This window comes from Carassius auratus, unplaced genomic scaffold (genome assembly GCF_003368295.1).
Source record: "Carassius auratus strain Wakin unplaced genomic scaffold, ASM336829v1 scaf_tig00003436, whole genome shotgun sequence".
NCBI classification, from domain to species: domain Eukaryota; kingdom Metazoa; phylum Chordata; class Actinopteri; order Cypriniformes; family Cyprinidae; genus Carassius; species Carassius auratus.
The window spans coordinates 192501-212729 of NW_020523520.1; the positions used below are offsets into that span (position 1 = coordinate 192501).

Here is a 20229-nt window from a genome sequence, read left to right on the forward strand (position 1 = left end):
AGTCACCATGATCAACAAGTAGCTTACTCTTGTCTGCAAGCTTTGGAAGACAAATTCTGGATTGGCTTCCTTTAAATTTGCTTTTTTTTTGTTTTGAAATGATACAGATATCATTTGTTTCTACATGTCCACATCTGAAACGGAAATGGGGAGTTCTTGATATCAGCTGATGAAGAAAAAAGAATGAAGAATAAGCCTGCACGAATGATCTTCCTCTTCACCGATGTAAGACCAACTTGGTTTGACAGTCCATCCACGGTTGTTCAATTTTGTTTTTCCTTTTTGTTTGTTGTTTTTTGTCTTAAGATACAACTGGCCATTACATGTACAAAAACATCAAAATGACTTGGGTTGGAAACTGAAAAGCAGAGATTTTTTTCTTTTTCCATTTTACGATATAACACCGGGCACTTTACAGAAGTCTGTTCTCTTTTATTCTTCAAGTCTTTGTGTCAAAGAATGATAGAGAAGTGGCACAATCCCCGTACAAAAAGGTCCTTTAGAGTCTCCTCCTTTCCTTCCATAGTAAAATACTGCTGAACAGCCCTGCCTTGAAGCCGAAAGACATCAGGAGGTGGAGAAGCTTCTCGCTCTTTTTTTCCTCTTTTTCTTTTTTGCCCTCGTATGACTTTTTCTCACTGTAATCTGGGCCAGTACTGCGACATGTCTGGCTCACTGCCTGGTACTTGGACTGGTACAGAAACTCCAGGCGAGATTAGACCTAGCACGGAGGTGGGAATGCAGAAATATTTAGGCTTGTCATTCAGAGCATGTATAAAAATGAATAAAATAAACGTATATACAGTGTGTGTGTGTGTGTGTGTGTGTGTGTATATATATATATATATATATATATATATATATATATATATATATATATATATATATATATATATATACTGTAATTATGAAAGAGATTTTAAATAAAAATAAATGTTAAATAAATAAATTAATTAAAATATAAATACATTTCAGAAAAAAAGTTGTCACATGTGACTTCAGAGTTAATAATTTTAATGAAACTAAAATATAAAAGAAACATTTCATTATTTCATACATTTTATATACTTTTTTTTTAAATATATTGTTATAAAAGATTTTTTTAAAAATTCAATATTAAGATATATTTAATAAAAAAATGTAATACATTTCAAAAAACACTGAAGCTTATTGTTGGCCACGTTTGACTTTAGAGCATTATATATATATATATATATATATATATATATATATATATATATATATATATATGTGTGTGTGTGTGTGTGTGTGTGTGTGTGTGTGTGTGTGTGTATGTATAAATAATACAAAATAATATTTGTATTCATTTTTATTACAAAATGTTGTGTAAAAACATTTATTAAAATGTTTAATAAAAGAACATAAATTTTTCTTTTATTTTTAGTATAGGAATAAACTCTTACCCGTTGAGGCTGTGCCTGAGGGGGCCATTGATTGGCTGTTCATATGTGCTTGCATGTGCGGTGGGGTGTATGTGTCATAGCTCCGCCCATTCACCGTAGGACTAGTGGGCAACATGCAGGAGTAGGATGAGGTCTGGCTGGGCTGTGGAAGGGGTAAAAATGGCAGACCTGTCAGCAACACAGCCTTAAATAGAAACATCCCTACAGACCTGTATGCTGTAGTTGCATAAGGTTTTACAGTGCTCGGAAATTTCAAATTAATAATCCTATGAAACACTAAGACAAGCGTATGAAGAGTATATTACAGTGTGAGGCACTAAACTGACAAATGTGGACATACTTGCATAGGAAGGTTGTTAGCCATGGTGAAACTTGGCATTGGTGGCAGGGCGCTGTATGTGTTTGTGAGGGCTGTGTCTGATCTTCCCAACATAGAGCCTGATGTGAAGGATACTGTAAAAAAAAAAAAAAAAAAGAATGTTCAAACATTATTTTCTTATGGCTCTTGTAAAGGACCAATGTGTACATTGTAGAGGCTTTACCTGGCGTTGTGGGCTGAGGGATTGGCTGATAAACACTAGTGCTGAAGCTGCTACTGATGGGTATGTGACTCGAAGAGTTTGTGGCTTGTCTTCTTTGATTTCTTAACTTTTCCTCCCTCCTCCATTTTGCTCTTCTGTTCGAAAACCATACCTGGAAGGACATACTTTAGTTAGTTATCAAAGACATTTTAAAACAATGTTTGAACAATCAGTATCTAGCAGGATGAAGAAGAACTGGGAAACTTTTCTATGAAATATATTTCCCTTTAGATCCTCAGCTATTTAAAACTCCATAAAATCAATTGACGGCAGTTTTCATATCCTTGCAGGTGTATTTCCAAGTTCGTTTTCATTTTTTTTGCAGGTGGTTTCAGTGAGCAGGACCAACCCGATCTCACGGCAATTCGTACAAATTCGTACGACCACACTCGTCCAAATTCATATGATTTTTGCAAAATCGTACGTATTTTACGATTTGCACAATTCGTATGAATTTGTACGAATGACCTAAACTTAACCGTCACTAGGGTTTAGACAAATCATATAAAATCATATGAGTGAGGTCGTACAAATTCGTATGAGTGAGGTCATACAAATTCGTACGAATAAGCCACCTCGTAAAATACGTACGAATTGGTCGTGGATACCGTTGACAGGACATTCTCATAGAGAACATTTGACTGGACAAAAATCTGTGTAGTGCAAAATGAGCCATACATATTTTCTTTAAAAAATAGTTTTTCACTTTTCTGCCTTGCACTTTCCTTTTCTTTTTTACTGTGAGTCAAGCAGCCAATAAAAATTGCAAGAAAAATTATGACAAATTATTATGAAATGTACCCATTTTTATCTCTGTTTATCCTATTTTTAGTGTTTTCGCTCACCTGTATTCTTGCCTCTGGTAAATCTATTTTTGCAGCTAGTCTCTCTCGTGCGAAAACGTCAGGATAGTGCGTTCTCTCAAACTCTGGTGGAAACATTATAAAATAAGTCATGAGTTTAAAAAAAATCATTTTCTGTGCAGTTACACAAGGGAAATGCTTAAATGTCATGCAGAGCATGCAGTAATTTAAGTATAAAAGTTTATAAAAATGTAACTGTTTTGTTGTAGGTAGTCTATATATGCTTTAATATCAGTGCTAATCTTCATGTTTACCTTTTTCAAGTGCTTCTATTTGTTCTTGTGTGAAAGATGTGCGATTTCTTTGGAGTTTTCTTTTTAGCTGAAGCCTCATTTGGGTCTCATCTGAATCCTCTCCATTGGAGCTTATTGAGTTTGTGTTCTCACCGCCTCCATCTGACTGCTGGCAGCCGTCTGGAAAGGAAATATGAAATGTAAGTTTGTGCGGTTTATTCACACTTCTCATTCTCTGTTTGGACTCTTAGCTGTAATTAAGGTATATTATGGTTTGCCTGTCATATTTAGGTTGGAAGAATTTATTAAAAAATTACTGGAGCATTTTGTAGGCTATTGCCATCTACGATGTTTATACATTAAGAGCACGCTCACTTAGATCTTTCAGTATCAAGTCACAAAGGCTGACGAGCTTGATGGCTTTACAGAAATGCGGTAAAATGCCCCAGAAACCTTTTCAGATCCTCTGAAATGTTTTTTTTAAAAACCAAACACCCTCTCCCTCCTTTTCATTCCCGAGTTCTTCAATTAGCCTATGGCCACCATATGGGCATTTGCAGAGCTATTGAGGTGACCACCAATACTTGAATAGGAGAGGGATGCTTTCACAGCCACACAATGCGGGAGAGTAAGGGTAACTCTTAAATACTCGCTGGGAGGACGGATGGCAAACTTTCGTGGGTTGAATTTTGAGGACACAATTGGATGAGGCGACAAAAGGATTCTCTCCAGCAGTCATTGTAGCACGAGGATTCCAGTCAACAGACTTCTCAGCTCGGTGTGTTAACCTTTATGCTCTACTGTCATTAATCACTGTCCCTGGGGCCGGCCCATTCAACCTCAGTTAGGATTTATACCTTCTTATAGGCGCAGAAAGAAAAAGAGATGGCCACCATGAATGAGACATCTAAATACGAAGGCTCTTGTTTGTCACAGACCAGCTCAGAGTCGATAAGCTTTAAACCTGCTGTGTTGTTGGGCACCAGTGCATAATCATCCTATTTCATCTCACCAGATACATTTGAGATTAAAACGTTTTATTTGAAGTTTTAAAAGTCTAGCAAGTGGATATTTTGAGTGTTGTGAGGTAATAATGAAACCCCAAACAGTTTGGACTTTGAAACTGGTTGTGGTATAAATAGTCACATGACCATCCAGATGACCCTTTAAAAGATTATTTTGGTCCTATAGAAGGCAACCTGTCAACCTCTCATATACATATACAACCTGTCATAATTTGGAATATATAATATTAAAAAGGTATATTATGAATGTATTAAATAACGCTCATAGCACCTGTAAACATCACATTTGTGTCCAGTTGGAAAACACAGAGCCTGTTTTACAATAGGTAACTTATTGAGCCCAATTAAAAATAATAATATTAATAAACATATATTATATGTTATATATTAGAGAGAGAGGGGGAGATCTTTTTTATATATATAAATAGGCTAAATCCACTAAAATTGTATAAAGAATACTATTTTGTGTCACAAAATGTAGTTTTAAGGGTTTTTAGGCAATGATGTATTTGTTATACTTCAAATATGCAGTTTGCTAAAAAAGATAAGGCTTATTTGAATATTTGCTTCAACGTTTTCAGAGATATGAGCTCCAGGGCATCAGCGGCCGTTCATCGCTCATGAACCCGCTGAGAGCAGCCTCGTCTCGGCCAGTTCTTCTGTATTTTGACTAAGTGATTAAACATGAGATATAATTCGTTTTGGGTAAATCTAACGGCAGTCTTTGGTCTCATTTATCTATTATTTGTTCCAGAGCAAATAATTTTGGCTAAAGGCAAAATCTCATCACATTATATTTTATATAGCCTAACTATACTGTATATCACAGCGCAACCTATGTTGCTTTTGACTGAATTGCCTAGCAATGTTTATGATGAGTGTTGTTGTTTATTAAATATTGTTATTCAATAAATAGTATTTAATATAAATAACATCAGTATTTAGTTTTGGGTGTGTTCCTGATGGTGATTTTAGTTAGCCTACATTGTTCTGCCATGAGATGGTGACAAGAGACTGTTTTTATGACTCAGCAGTAAGGACTTTTATATTGAAAGAGACTAAAACAAGGTTGTAAACAAAGTTAATTTAACTTTTTCAAAAACACCTTGTAAGACTCAGGCAACAAACACACTGAGCAGCGCTGTCATCGGAACTCGGACAAATATATCACTTTCATAAGAGGACAATCAAAGTAATGTTTTATTGTGAATACGAGACTGAACTGAAGATTGAATGCTGTATCAGATGCAGGTAATCACACTCGCTCAGTCCATCTCTCTTATAATATTCTACTCTACATCGCTACTAGTTCTAAAGTGACGTTTTTTAATTAGTTATGGAGGCTTGGGCTCAGAAAACTTTACTTGAGATTTAACCCAGGAAACAAAAGAGGGTTTTTAAAGACTCAATAGGCTAGTTGTTTCATATGTAGGCTATTTACACACTTGTGTCGTCCAACTATTGTATAAATGCAAAATCATATATTGCTCATATATATGTTAGCTTACTGTTTAATTTTTAAATTGGGACTTATCGAGCAAATTATCTGTTTTGTTGTTGTTTTGTTTTTTGGCTCCATACAGGTTAGGCTACAGCTGATCCAGAATAAAACGCATGATAGGTAAAAATGTATAGCCTGGTGCACTGTAAGTCGCTTTGGATAAAAGCGTCTGCTAAATGCATACATTTAATTTTAATTTAATAATTTAATTAGAAACTAAAATGGAGCTAATAACATGCATATAAAATGCTGGGTTGTTTCAACCCAAGATTGGGTCAAATATGGACTAACCCAACCACTGGGTTACATTTTTAATTAAGTTTTTAACCCAAACATTGGATTAGTCCATATTTGACTCAAAGTTGGATTGAAACAACCCAAGCATTTTTTAGAGTGAACTGGAAAAAGTACAGTCCAAAATTACTTTTTAGTAATATTATGTAAATTTGACATGGTTACTCAACTACTCATTGGCATAGTGTGAAATATTAGACTAGATAGTGATCCTCAAATCTGGCTCGTGAGATCCAGTTTCCTGCAGAGTTTAGTTCCGACTCTAATTAAACACACCTGCCTGTGATTTTCTAATGATCCTGAAGACACTGATTAGCAAACTCATGCGTGTTTGATTAGGGTTAGAGCTGAACTTCGCAGGAAAGTGGATCTCGCGAGCCAGATTTGAGGATCACTAGATATTAATAGTCTAACTTTTATTTTTTCCTTCAAGTTTCTTTATTTTTCAAAGACAGTGCATTTCTATGTTCTAAGAAAGTTTTAAAAGGTCTTTGTGTTTAGTATCCCCACTTTTCAAGAGCTAATCCGAATGTGTGGCCTGTTCTCAAAAGCCTGACCAACTGTCGCCAGATTTCGGATTTGTTTTCTCTGACAAAGGCGGTGGGAAATAAAGTCGTTCCTTATTTGGGCGTTGTCGTAACCGGTGAGGCGGAAGGCAAGCAAAAAGGTAGCAAAACAACCGCGGCATCTTTCAGCTGTGGAGGCCTTGATGAGGACCTTTGGAAAAAGGAAAGTGTCCAAATCCTTTAGACGGCTTTAGCACCCCGAGCCTCTGGCGGAGGGAGGGGCTACTACGAGTCCTCTGAATGAGTTGTCTCCTTTAGCGTCCTGTCAGCCCAGATGAATCCGCTATTTTATTCAGTGTTGCGTGACATTCATCAGATGGCGACCATATTTGTCTCACCCTGCCTAATATCCTACTTTGGGAGCGAACTTCTAAACGATAGTGAATGAAAATTCTATATGCCTAAATAGGTTTGCTAATATATATATATATATATATATATATATATATATATATATATATATATATATATATATATATTGTTTTTTCTTTCTTTTATATTTGTTGAGACAAATCAAAAATGAGATGCTTAAGAGTGCCGGCAATTAATTCACAAGTATTAAATAAGCACTTTATTATAAGTTTTCTCCTCAAACATGGTGCGTACGATGCCGCTTGTCAATAAATTATTAAATATATATAGGCAACATGGCATGCGAACTCAAATTAATCCATATATGCGTATTATGCACTGCACTTTAAGTAGCCTATAGTTAAATGTGTCTAAATCTATTCATAAAAACATGCTGAATATTATATAATGTGATTAGCTCAGTTATGGGCTACTCCTCTTTGCATAAAACACGTTTGTTTATTAAATTGCTGTAAACCAGTCAATGATTTGACAGGCCGATATTATATACAGACATTAATTCTCTATGTGTCATATATTTGTATATGCCTGTCACTTTATCTGTGTAGCTAGCGCCTTGACAAGTCTAATTGTCAGACGTTGCCATATCATGTCCAGCGTGTCTCCGGTGGAACATTTCCACAGCTGTCTCCTCCAACTAAAGGCGTATTTCTGTCGCCTTAATGAGAAACAAAACGTTTTCTAATGAGCTATTACATAGCGACAGAGCTGTTCCCATAACACATGTTTCTGTGTGACAGAAACATATTTTGTTCGGGGAATCCTTGTTTATTTCTATGCCGCGTTCTTAAAGAACTGTAAAGGTGGACTGCAACTCACATTATTATTCTTAATTTTTATTTCATTATTAGAGTCACTGCATATAATTTAGCCTATAATTCAAGCGTCATTCAATTATTGATAGGCTGTTATAACAGTAAATTAAGCTCCGTGTAGCATGCATATAATTTAATTGTCTATTTAATATTTTAATATTTTATTTAATTCTATCTTAATACTTAAAAGTACATTGAATAAAAAATGTATTATTCTGGGAATTGTTTTATCTCTTTATATTTTAATTAATTACAATTTACTCCAGGTTGCAAAATAACATATTTAGGTAATACAATGCCCTTTTCATAATTAAAATAGCCATACCTTGATTGGGCTGTCCTGGCACCGAGGTTCCGGGGTACCAGCCCGGCCGGGTCCCCCACGTGCCGGTCTGACCGTTCAGCATCCTCAGCTTTTCATACATGCCATCTGCTCCCATCTGTTGCTTTTCGCTAGCCAGGTTGCGCAGTACTCTGTTTATCGATGACACCTGAAAGACGAACCCAAAGATGCGGCACATTAATTAAAGAGCGCATCCGCGATGTGGCATGTTGTCTTTTGGAACGATTGGCCCCATTTCTGCACAGGCCTACATGCCAGAGCATTACATCGCGTTGCATTCTACTTTGGTATAGTGAAGATTACAGCAGCGTCCGGGGAAGGCCGGTGTTGGGGAATGTTCAAGGTCATTAGTGCATGCTTTTAAACAATGCATTACGCATTAACTTCTCTGAATGAACTTACACTGGGTATATTATCGTTTGTGCAGACCCCCTCTGATAGCAGCCTGTCTCGGATTTCCCACGCGAAGATTGACGGACACTCCCTCTTGTACTGGGCAATTTTGCCGACCACCTCGGGGGTCGCTACTCTTGGTTTACTTCCTCCGATCGCCCTGGGTCTGATGGAGCCCGTTTCATAGTATCTACCCAAGATTTTACTCACGCAGCCGTTCGACACCTAGACAGAAAACAAAAGAAACAATTCACATACATTATTTAAAACTAGTGTGAAATGTTAAGTGTGTGCTGGAAGCAATGATAAGCTTACGTTTTCATTGTCCAGCACTTGGACTTTTGCATCAGCATGGGTCTATAACACAAGAGATACCTTTAACACGAAAAATATGTCTTCAGTGGTACGAGAAATTATGCACTCTTTAAAATGCATTTCGGTCGCCAATTTTAAAAAAATTGCCAAATGGGGGAAAAAATTGAAGTGCTTCGATCCATTCCTCAAGACCACCGTTTATGCATTCCAAAATGAAATCTGAAATGAATTCTCGTTGGTCGCTGGCATTAATAATGCAAGGAAAATAATATTATTGATTAAAAAAAAAACAGCTGGGAAAATGAAGTTTGAAACAGCACACATGTGAAATAAAACCAAAATATTTCCATTTTTGGTGAAGAGTTCACATGGACGGAAAAGATGCATTCTCATCACCTGCAGAATCCGGGATATGTCACACGGCCGCGCGCCACTGTGAGCGAGTTCAACTATTTTCTGTCTCGTGGAGTCTGGCAACGGTCTGCCGTTGACGAACACACCGCCGAGCTGGTTCACTCCACTGTGACCTTAAAAAAGAAGGTAAGATCCCGTTGTAAAACACCAAGCATTTAACGCACCAGCCTCAAAATACTCACTCCATTAAAACAGAATCAAATCACAGCTGTTTTCAACAGAAGCTTTCAGGTCGCGATTGTCTAAAATGAGTCAAGCATTACAAGAGCATTGTCAACAAATCCCAATGTTCGGAGTAAATCGCTTTTAAATCAGCATAGCCGGTTATTATTGCTGTTCCATATGTTTTGGACAGTTCTCCAGATGTGCTCATAATACCATAATCTCCTAATGCACAATTGTAATATAATTACACATGCAGAACATTGATTAAGCGTCAGCGCTCTCGTATGATCTGGAGCAAAACATCTCCAACCCACTGAGCTGAGATTTGCGCATCTTTGCAAAGCCTTAAACGGATCAAATGGCGTAATGCTATTTGTGGCATTATAATAAAACTTCTTAAACGCTGCCATGTTTAAACCATAGTCTCAAACATTAAATAAAATAACTTTAACAATAAAAGAAAAAAAAAAAAACAACCAAAGCACAGCATTTCCTAACTAAGCAACTGGCTTATGTTACTTTGTATGTGGAAAAGCCCGTAAAAAGCAGACCAAAGGCACCAAACCTGAAGCCAAAACGGAAAAGCAGCCTTCCCAGTTTGCTTTACTTCTCAGCTCCCTTCCCTCCGAAGCCTCGCGTTAAATTGAGTCCAAGAGCACAAGCTCCTTTGCAATAAATAAGCTCCAAATATAGAAGAGGGGGAAAATATGATGAGCCTGCCTGACATTTGTCTTTAAAATAAAGCTAGCTGCATGTCAAGTTTGAGCTTAATTTCTGGAAATAGGCGGAAGTCGCCCTGGATCATGCATGGAAGGCTAATTGAAAAGATCAGTTGGAGCACTTGTGGCAGGCATGTCACTTTATGACATAGCTCTGCTTTTGAAAATCGCATCGTCACGACAAATAGTAGCATGATAAAACGACCCTTTCTGTCTGCATTTGGATATCACTCAGACTAAATTGGACTCTACTCATTTCCCCTTTAAGGGAAGCTTAATTTTAAGGTAGCCAGGGGCTGTGCGCGTGTACGTTCACGGGGGCGCGCCTCGCCCTTAATATATTAAAAGTGACATTTTTTTTTTACCAAGTGACAAACCTCCATTTGCCTATATTTACGCACTGGGAGCGAGTCTGCGGGATGCTGTTTTATTCTGTAGGTTTATGCATAATAAATCTGCAGAGCGAAATATAAATCTGAATTATGCATGAATGATTTATTTTTATTGTGCACACTGAAGGTTTATTCTACCCGAGAATTATTTCTGATAATATTTCTAGCACTCTTAACATAAATCCGGAAAAAAAATACATATCTGTTCAATTAGGAATTAGTCAATCCGTTGTTGATGTTTGTGTGTGTGTGTTTCCTGCTACGTAATAGACACAATTAGATTTATTGGCTTTGAAATCCAATGCCTTATGGCTTTAAAATACAGCCACTTGATTTGAGCTCGCCAACACGCAGATTAGGATATAAAATCAAACTTTCTCTTGAAAGGTTAAATCTTAATCGTTCTATAATTCCCCACGGGGAACGGTGTGTGTCTCGCCCAGTGGCAATCATTGCGCGTGCGGTACCTACTCTGTTTCTAATCAATTAATACAGAAGACATATGGTGTCAGTTTGGACGCTCCACACTATATACACAAGAGTTATTAGCACAAAGCTTGGATTGTCGCCTGTGACCTTTAAACCAACCAAAGGCCTAACCCGAATGATATATTTTTAGTAATACACGCGAGACATCAACATTTGTGTACAATAACACCATTTATCCATAAGAAGAAGAAAAAGATCAAAATAAAATTTTTAGGAGAAACTTATTTCGATGCATATTATTTTATGTCTTTTTAATAATAATGTTTTTAAATGTGGGAATATGAATTTTATATATATGTCTCTAGTGTAATGTGCCCCATTTCCACTGACCTAGATTTAAATGCTCCGTTGAAACTCCAAAGTGTTTCACATACAAAAATAATCAATGGACGTCAACGTTAGTGACTAACACAGTACACCAGTCGTTAGTATGACGACAGAGCAAACACTGGCACTTACAACAATAAAAACATTAGAAGTGAGGATGGCATTCAACACACCTTCGTTACAGATGTCATACACCTCTTGTCCAGCATTAAGAGAGAAAATATGTCTCATTTATTTTAATCATAACTTACTCAGTACTTTCCACAAATTACTAAAAGTATATGTTTTGCAAGTTGGCCTTGCACATCTCAAAGACACAGACACATCCGCGCATGTAATTTATTCATGCTCTAGGACACTCAACGTTGCATCAAAGCTCAGTCTATTATTTCACTCTCGCGGTGTTTCATAAACATGACAGACATTCCATCCAAATCATGCAATGTCAATTTCGTTTCTGCTAATGGACTAGGTGGATTGGCCGCCGATGCTAACATTAATTCAGCAATTATTTAAAAGCAAGTCAAGCAGAAACATCCTCTCTCTCTCCCTCTCTCTCTCTAACACACACAGACACACACAATTATGCAAAGAGCATATGGGTAAGACATTCTAAGTAGGTTGTGTAGCTATGCAGGGTTCCATGTGAGTTTCTTTTCGCAATTTAAGGAATTTCTCACTGGGAATGCAATTTTTGCTCTCTCAAATGTAGCCTTACGAATTTTAAATAATGAACTACGATGTTCCATAAAATGTAAACTTGTTAAAGTCAGGCTTGAGCGAGTTTAGCTTACTATAGTATTCAGCTACTTTTGAGGGAGCTGTATGAATGACAGGCAAAAAAAATTGGCAGCACCCCTGACTTACAGTGTAAACTGCCTTCACTAATATACCAAAACAAATGCTTTTCTGGCTAGACGCCCCTCACGTTTTTCTTGTGTGTGTGTGTGTGTGTGTGTGTATACAAAAACGCATTTCAGAAAAAGAAAAGAAGTCCACTTACTGTTTTGCATCATGGACGCGACGCCAGACTCCCACGTGGCCCGGTTATAGTAATCTATTAGTCATAAAGAACCAACAACAATGGTCAGTTTCACATTTTTAAATCAAGTGTATTGCAGTGCATTGTGTTTGACTTGTGTACAAGAAAGTTACGGACAATAATTGTGTGGGCTAAAGCCTCACAGTTTTTGCATTCATGCTGCAAAAAGTGAGAAAATAATAATAATAATAAAATACTGTCTCCAACAAATACACTTATGTCCCGGGTTTAAACTTGCCTGGAAACAGAGTTGACTGTCCACTTAAAACAATTTATAGACTCTCATCTGCTTCACTTATTAAAATATCCCTAGGACAAAGCAAAACAATTTATTAGTAAACCTATCCATAATTATTTATTTAGCATTATAGCTAAATCTAATATATATATATATATTGTGGTTTTTTTTAGCAATTATAGCTAAATGTAATTAGTTTTTTTTGTTGTTAAGATAGTGTTTTTGACTAATAAATTGGACAATAATTAATTTGTTTTTCGGATTAATAAAAAAACAGTCTTTTATAGTTAAAATCGTTTTCTTGTTTTAGTTTTAATTGATTATTCGAATAACAATAATAGTATAATAATAATAATTATAATAATAATTGTAATTATAATAATTATACAAAAAAAAAATCGACCTGTAGATCTGCTTTCCCTTGACCTTCATGATCAGAAAACTTCAAATGTTGTGAACAAGGCCTCTCGTTCAGATAATCTGTTCTGGTGACACACGCTGTCTACTTCGCCTGGCTGCGTTAGAAAAGTAAAGCCAGGAGGGGGTGAGGGGTCCCCTACAAAGCCCCGCTGAATTTCAACAATAGCGTTCTTTCTCCCTCTACACCAAAACCCAGAGAGTAAAACCCGGGCTCCCTAACTAGCTACACCGCTTCCAACTAAACGTACCAACAACTCTCAGAAAATAAAGAGCTGAAGGAAGCGACCCCTTCCCCTCCTCCTCCTACACCCGGTCCAGCATAGCCCCGTTCACCCGCAACAGCCAGTGCAGTTCATTGTGACCCGGTGCCCGTTACCTCAATGCCTTTTTGTTTGTCTCTTTGCACGAAATAGAAAAGTAATTTCTTGTTATAAGTATCTGGAGGTAATTGTGTTACTGGTATGTGTGGTTAAAGGCTGTAAAAATGTACAACAGCGCAGTGGGGCGCTCAATTGGTAAAAGACAATTGCAATAAAGAACCCATTCAATACATTTACCGAAAAGGAGGCCAGTGAAGAAATACTCAGCGCTTTGATTTGTTCTTCTTTTTTTCTTTTTGAGGAGATGGATTGTGTGCGCGGTTTACGGTGCACCGCAACAAATAAATACACCAATCGCCAGCCAGCTTTGCACGTGTTTTGTGAAATAACATCTGTATTTTAAAAAGCTATATTTAACAGTTTTGCTTTTAAAAAATATTTTTAACTCTTTAGATCTATTCATAGTTATTTTAAGCAACACTTCACATTTTCTCAGATTTCCCTATAAATTACAACAAATCAAAACAATATATTGTATTCAAATAAATAATTGTATACAATGATTCTTTTTTATATAGGCCTACGAACTAAAACATTCCGTATTTCTTTCTAACGTGGGCTATTTGAGGTCTTCTGCCTGCACTCATCTTTTTGGTTAATCTATTTTAATAATGCTATCTTTAATTGACAGGCCTAATCATAATTTTGTTTGTTCTAATGTGCAACATGAAGGCTCTTAATTAAGCACACTTATTTACGTTATTGATATTCTGCGGAAAGTTGATAGGCCTACTTGTGAAAGTTTAGAAAGTTGAAAACGGTGCTGATTTATATTACAACAAAACTATATATCCTGTAATATAGCTTACAAAGTACTGACAACGTAAAATCCAAAATAGAGACTCTGCAATGCATTTAATTTTACTCCATTTAATTGCGTTTTTATCACGTTTATGTTTAATGTAATATTTTTTATAAAACAATTCATGCATATAGATTTAGATTAGATGCCAAAAAACCCGATAATTTATGTCCCTTTTTAATACAAACTTCACAACAAAATTGAGTAAATTAGCTGTTAAGTTTGAAGTTTAAACATGAATGTGATTATGCATTTTAATAATTCGTTTGTGACAAAGAAGGCACCGTTTTCCTGACTGAAAAGCAAAACACCAAGTTCACGGTGCGATTTGGCGGTGGCGCGCGCGGCTGAATGTGATGGTGTGATTCAACCTGACACTCCACCGCATCGGGTCATTGCGTTCCCATTTTCAGGACTGATCGCGGTCTTGGCCTACTGTGACTTTTTGCTCTCTTCTGTCATAAATACGATCTTTGCTTGGCACAAAACTCGACATAGCTGAAGCTTAAAAAGGCAAAGAGCGTCCGTGAAAATCCATGATAAGAGTTTGACACCACGAGGCTGTGCAGCTTTAAGTTTTCTGTTTCAGTATCGTGCTTTCGTTGAAGTTTTTGTTTTGGTAAACAGTTTCTCAAGGCTATAAACAACTTCTGTTTTAATTGTTTCTCATAATTATTATTTACTAACCACTAGTTTTTATTTATAATGTTTAAAAGCCAGCGTGTACATTTAGCAATTTTACTTGCAAGTGGTGCATATGCGTGCAAGTTACTCGAAAGAATAAAATCTCTTATAACTTACCTTTTTGAGGCATAGTTCCAACAACCTTCGTATCCTCGCTGATATACTTCGTTTACAATAAGGAGAAGACTCTGAAGTTCTGAAAAATCGTCCTCAGACAGTTTGTCTTTTATAGTTTCCAACTGATCTCGGGTGGAAAATTTTAATTCCCTGCGAAGGAAACAGAGATTGACAATAAAATGGGATGTCAAGCCTGCGCGAGACTGAAAAATGTGCGCTTGTGGGAGTGAGTGAGAGAGACGGGGAAAGAGAGGGAGCGAGAGAGAGAGAGAGAGAGAGAGAGAGAGCGCGCACCTATGCTGATTGGTGATAGCACTCGTGTATTAATGTGTGTTCCTGGTCTGTGCCTCGCCTCCTCTCCTCTTCAGTCGCCCATTAGCTGAGCCTGACCTCTGTCATCATCTCGCAGCAAAACACTTCCTCCTGCCCCGGTGACAGAGCGGGGAACAGGGCAGAGCAAATCTTCTTATAAGCATATGATTCTCTCCATATTTTTTTCCATTGAAATGCCTTTGGGCGTTCACGTTATTGAACTCTGTGTGACTAGACACTTGGAAAAAAGTAGGCTACCAGGAAGTGCTATGGCAATGTGTTTATTTATTTATCTATTTTCGGCATACAAGCATGCTCTTGGATTAACCTATAGTGCTTTAATGGGAATTGCCATGGCAGTACTTATTTGTTGCCAAATATTAAACAAGCAAATCTGTATATAAATAAAAAAATTAAATGTTGGCCTGCTTTATTGCTTAAAATTATACTTTACTCCCTTATTAGTTATTATTGTGTCAGTTTACTCTATTCTTGTGATTGAACCTAGCCTAAACTTTCTCCACGTGTCATTGTTGACTTGGTGTCTGAGAATGTCATCCCCCTTTACGGCGCGCGCTCGACGATCAGTTGGGAGACCCCATACTATTTACATTAATAGCGTGATTTGTTGTCGTTTTTCAGCGGGAGGAAAAGAAACTCCGTGTCGTGGGCTGCCAAGGGGGAAATGAAAATATCATTACGTCCATGGCCGGACACTTAAACTACATTTGTTGATTGCTTGGACATTAGCACACACCTCGGTAAACTCCAAAGCAACCCCTCCGCGCCTGTGTTCGAGGTTACATGCGCTGCACTCGCAGCTTGGGGTGTTCCACCCGTTCACTGGAGTGGAATAGATTCCGGGTTGGGATACAAGAAATGGAGAGGGGAGGGGGGAGGTATAGCATGGTGGGACAGCTTTAAAGAGAGACAAAATGTTTTGGGACGCACGGAGCATAAAATTAAGCTGTGGTTGCATACACTTGACTTCGTTTTGACATGTGAAAAGTGCTAAAAGTCGGAGCTCATCAATAAACTATCGCGAAAGTGAATGCGAGCTCTGACAACCATTGCATTCCCCACTATAGCACAATGAGGAAACAAACGACACTGCCAAAGAGTCTGCATCGCAATGAAAGGCCGCTTGAATGGGAGTCGGATAATGAGCTGGCGCGACCGTCATGCACTGTCATCTCGGGTCCCGCGGTGCGACCCCGCCACGCCGTTTAATATTTCTGCTTCCCATTTAAAGTTTTGCTGGATCCTCCGATGGTGGAAGTTCAATTGGAAATGCAACACGTTTGTGCTTCTGCACTGGGATTCAAATGTTTGTTTTTAGGTTGTAGCTACTGTGTGTTTGTGCTCAACGATTCTATCCTATTTAAAATATTAGCAAGCTAATTGACGGGTTTCCTTAAAATAGAGCAGTTTTAACATGACACTTTAAAAAAAAAAAAAGACACTTCAATGTTTTTTTGGAGGTTCGGCAAATAATCTTAAGGCATTTCGATATTAGCTATGTTGTTTTGTGGAGATTAAAAGTTCTTAATGTGTCGTTAGTTTGTAGGTTTTTCAAAAACAAAAGTTGTGTATGGAAGATTGCATAAAAGCAGGCTTTAAAACTATCTAGGTTCTAATTAGAACGTTTACTTTTTAAGAGTATTTTAGATAGTAGGAAACCAAAGACGTCTATATTTGTTAAATCGCGGCCTTTTACGATACAATCTTTTTAAAAGGCTGGTCGACATCAAATATTTGACTAGTTCCAGACTTTTCACACGGATGAACTCTTGTAGTCCTCCCATCAATTAGCACAGTTCGGATTAGTCATTGGTGATTGGTCATGAAAAAGACCCTAATCTTGTCGCTATTTCCCCTTAGGCAAAATAGACGGTGCCTCTCCTCTCCCTAAAAGTTTTTAACGGAGAGAAAGAAAAACTAATAAAAAGGGGCGGGGACAGGACTGAATGCAGCTGACGTCAGAGCGAGCGAGAGAGACGTGTAGAGAGAGAGTGAGACTGGCCCTTATTAAGGCGATGTGGGAAAAGTTTATCGTTATGGCTAGTGCAAGCCCCACATCCAGTCAACATGTTCTGGGGGAGGGGACCTGCCAAAGTTTTTTTTTTTTTTTTTTTTGGTTGCCCACAGCGACATCGACCACCGCGCTTGGCAAAGGGCCCTTCTTTGTAGGCTAATTCTAGGCGCCATGATCCAAAAGAAGCAAGTTATACATTGTTCCTTTTCATTAGGTAGCCTATAACAAACAGAAATGGTCGTGGGCTGATCATTTTAATTGTTATATCCGTTCTGCATTTTGCTGGTTAGAGGAGATGTACAGTACGGGAGAAATATTTTGCTGCCTTAATGTTTTATTTTTATTTTATTTTAAAATTAGCTATTGAGTATGGATTTCTGAAAAGAGGTGTAAAGTGCAAGAATGAAGTTATTTCGATAAAGTGACGGTTGTGGCATAACTTTATTGCCTTTGTAATCTCCATTCAAAAGTTTATGCATTGCAGGTCAAATGAGAATGTTGATCTTAAAATTAATTTGTGTTTTATATCCGTACTGAATAGTGCAATTTGTATAGCAGCGATTGATTGTAGGCTATAGGCTACTTAAAACATTTATTTTACAAATATGTAAATACACAAATTCCGCTTTATGGGCCAAATTGTATTGGAAAATCAATATATTTGTGTATATAAAAATAGCTTTTAATTTGTGGCAGTCATACATTATTTTTTTATTTATTATTGCCATATCAATTTTAGTAAATACTTGTATTTTTATACTAGGCTAGACATTAATTGTATTCTGTAACTTACTGGTGAAGGTAGGCTATTCATAAAATAACAAATTTATTTTGTTTATTTAGTCATTAGCCTACATAAAGCTTTACCAATGCGTGATAATTAAAACTCATATTATAATAATAATTAACGTTATTATGAAGTTGTAACTTATTTAACTGAGTATATGTTTAAATTGTCTGGCAGAAAACCCAACTTAAACATTCCTCGTGAGGATTTCCTGTTTACAAATGTCTTTATAAGACAATTAAATGAAATAACATTGCACAAAGCAGTTGACTGGCATGTTGTCAAAGCGTGTATCAAGTATGAAAGAATAATAAATTGATTTAGTTGAATAGTTTTGAGGGGGAAAAGTTCTGCATGGCTGTCATATTTAGCCTACTGCTCGAGATTAACAGACACCTAAATGATTTCAGCGCAACAACCTGTCATAACATTCGTGAAAAAATGTTTTAAATCTAGAACTTTTCTAACTTACCTCAATAAACGTTATAGCCCGTTCTGCTAGTGGATCATATGTAAGTGATTTCTTTATAAGAGGCACGTTTCCAAATGAGCGAGAAAAAATCCCTCCGGATCCGTTTCACAAAACTAGTCCCGAAATAAATAATATCCAGTCCAACAAGCCGAAAAGGGAACCACGGGAGAAGTTGTGAGAGACTGTAACCCCTCTTTGTGGTGGTGAAAATACTAGCCTATTTAACGCATGAAAGCATGTCCAACTTTGTACTCGCCCTCGTGTTTCTTGCGATACACGCAAACCACGGACGTCATGTGTTGTCTTGTTGAAAATACCTCTTACTTTAAAAAGCGGTTCGGAATTAAAAAAAAAAAAGAAAAAGAAAAAAAGAAAAGAAAAGAAAAAAAGACGTCCTCGAGTCACTATCAGCTTTCTCGACCTGGCAAGTGATTGGATAGAGTGACGTCCCACGTCACAATTGACGCCATTTATCATTCCCCAAACCGGGAAGTTGAAGGAACTGCTGTCTGTTATGAGTGGATTTAAGAACCTATAAACTGTATATAACCTATGTAGTTTCTTTGAGGTTCATCTCACTTTATACATTTGTCTGTTTTAAGTTTAACAACTGAATTAGCGAGGTAGCCTATTATTTTGTAGCCTATAGCTTCCTTTAAAAGCTTAAATGAACACTTTTTTTTGCTGTGATTAGGTCTATATGTATTTATTTATATGTATGTGTGTATGTATGTATGTATTTATTTTAGAGACAGGATACAAATTAAAATAATATAAAATGAGCAATATTGTAATTCATTTATGCTATTTACAAACTGTCACCAGCAGACTGTAACCTTTATATAGGGTCTCAACAAAAAAGTGTCTCAAAACTCTGAAATTGTTAGTTTTTCATGCTACTAGGAAGCTCGTTATTTACGCCAAATGACAACATAAAAATACAGTTTACATCCCATTTTGTCATGTTTGATATATGTTATTTGTCCATTGATGCAGTATTTATGCCTACACATCATTTCATTAGATGTGTTGGCTACATTAAAATATGTAAATTTCGAGATGTGGTCTTAATGAGCGATGATGCCATCGTAATTTAATATTAACCTTATTAAAGAATAGGCCTATCTTTATACAAAAGATTACGACAGATTCGTAAAAGTATGCATGTTCCAAAAGGGAGAACACAAATAATCAAGTGCTGCCGCCGTTTAGACCCTGTGAAACCGGTGCCACCCAGCAGAGTTCTTGAGATCTCCGCTGGAAACAGCACGGCCGGGCCCCGCTTATCAGGCTGTCAATAACGCGAGATGGGGATGCTAAAGCCGGGCCAGGTGCTGTCTCTCCCTCTCTCCGCTGGCCTGCACTCCAGAGCGCGATCAGGCGTAAACTTAAATCTGTCCAGCCAGCTTTCCCTTACGCCGACCCTCTGCTTCCAAGCGTGTGTGTGTGTGTGTGTATGTGTGTTTGGGAGAGCGCGAGAGCGAGAGAAACACGGGAAAGCAAGGGGAGCACCCCCCACCACACACACAAAACCATCTCAACTTATAAAGGGAAATCTTATCATTTCCAAATTCTTTATATGGTGGTACACCAGCAAATGTTCAAAATTCATAAAAATATTTTGTTGATTTTTTTTACTGTTATTATTTTAAATACATGTTAGAATTAAAAATAATAATATAGTTATAAATTAAAACAAAAAGTTATGA

The 20229-nt window shown here is 37.1% G+C and overlaps 1 protein-coding gene across 8 annotated transcripts in view; it reads right to left on the reverse strand.

The window, feature by feature from the left end:
* LOC113070197 (paired box protein Pax-6-like) overlaps positions 1–18893 on the reverse strand; it is a 19045-nt gene extending 152 nt beyond the window's left edge. The window contains exons 1-15 of one of the 8 annotated variants that reach the window (XM_026243407.1): positions 18521–18893; positions 15209–15337; positions 14915–15064; positions 12235–12288; positions 11405–11428; positions 9122–9252; positions 8726–8767; positions 8420–8635; positions 8000–8165; positions 3123–3281; positions 2851–2933; positions 1967–2117; positions 1765–1877; positions 1425–1566; positions 1–721 (exon numbers count right to left, since the gene is read on the reverse strand). The exon at positions 1–721 is cut by the window's left edge and continues 152 nt beyond it. In XM_026243407.1, coding sequence (XP_026099192.1) covers positions 636–721; positions 1425–1566; positions 1765–1877; positions 1967–2117; positions 2851–2933; positions 3123–3281; positions 8000–8165; positions 8420–8635; positions 8726–8767; positions 9122–9252; positions 11405–11428; positions 12235–12288; positions 14915–14927 — 1380 coding nt within the window. In that variant the 5' untranslated portion in view covers positions 14928–15064; positions 15209–15337; positions 18521–18893 and the 3' untranslated portion in view covers positions 1–635. Of the gene's footprint in view, positions 722–1424; positions 1567–1764; positions 1878–1966; positions 2118–2850; positions 2934–3122; positions 3282–7999; positions 8166–8419; positions 8636–8725; positions 8768–9121; positions 9253–11404; positions 11429–12234; positions 12289–12511; positions 12583–14914; positions 15174–15208; positions 15338–18520 lie in introns of those variants that run through there. The other 7 variants (XM_026243406.1, XM_026243410.1, XM_026243405.1 and 4 more) reach the window with 7 other exon arrangements.
* Between the last annotated feature and the right edge of the window lie 1336 nt (positions 18894–20229).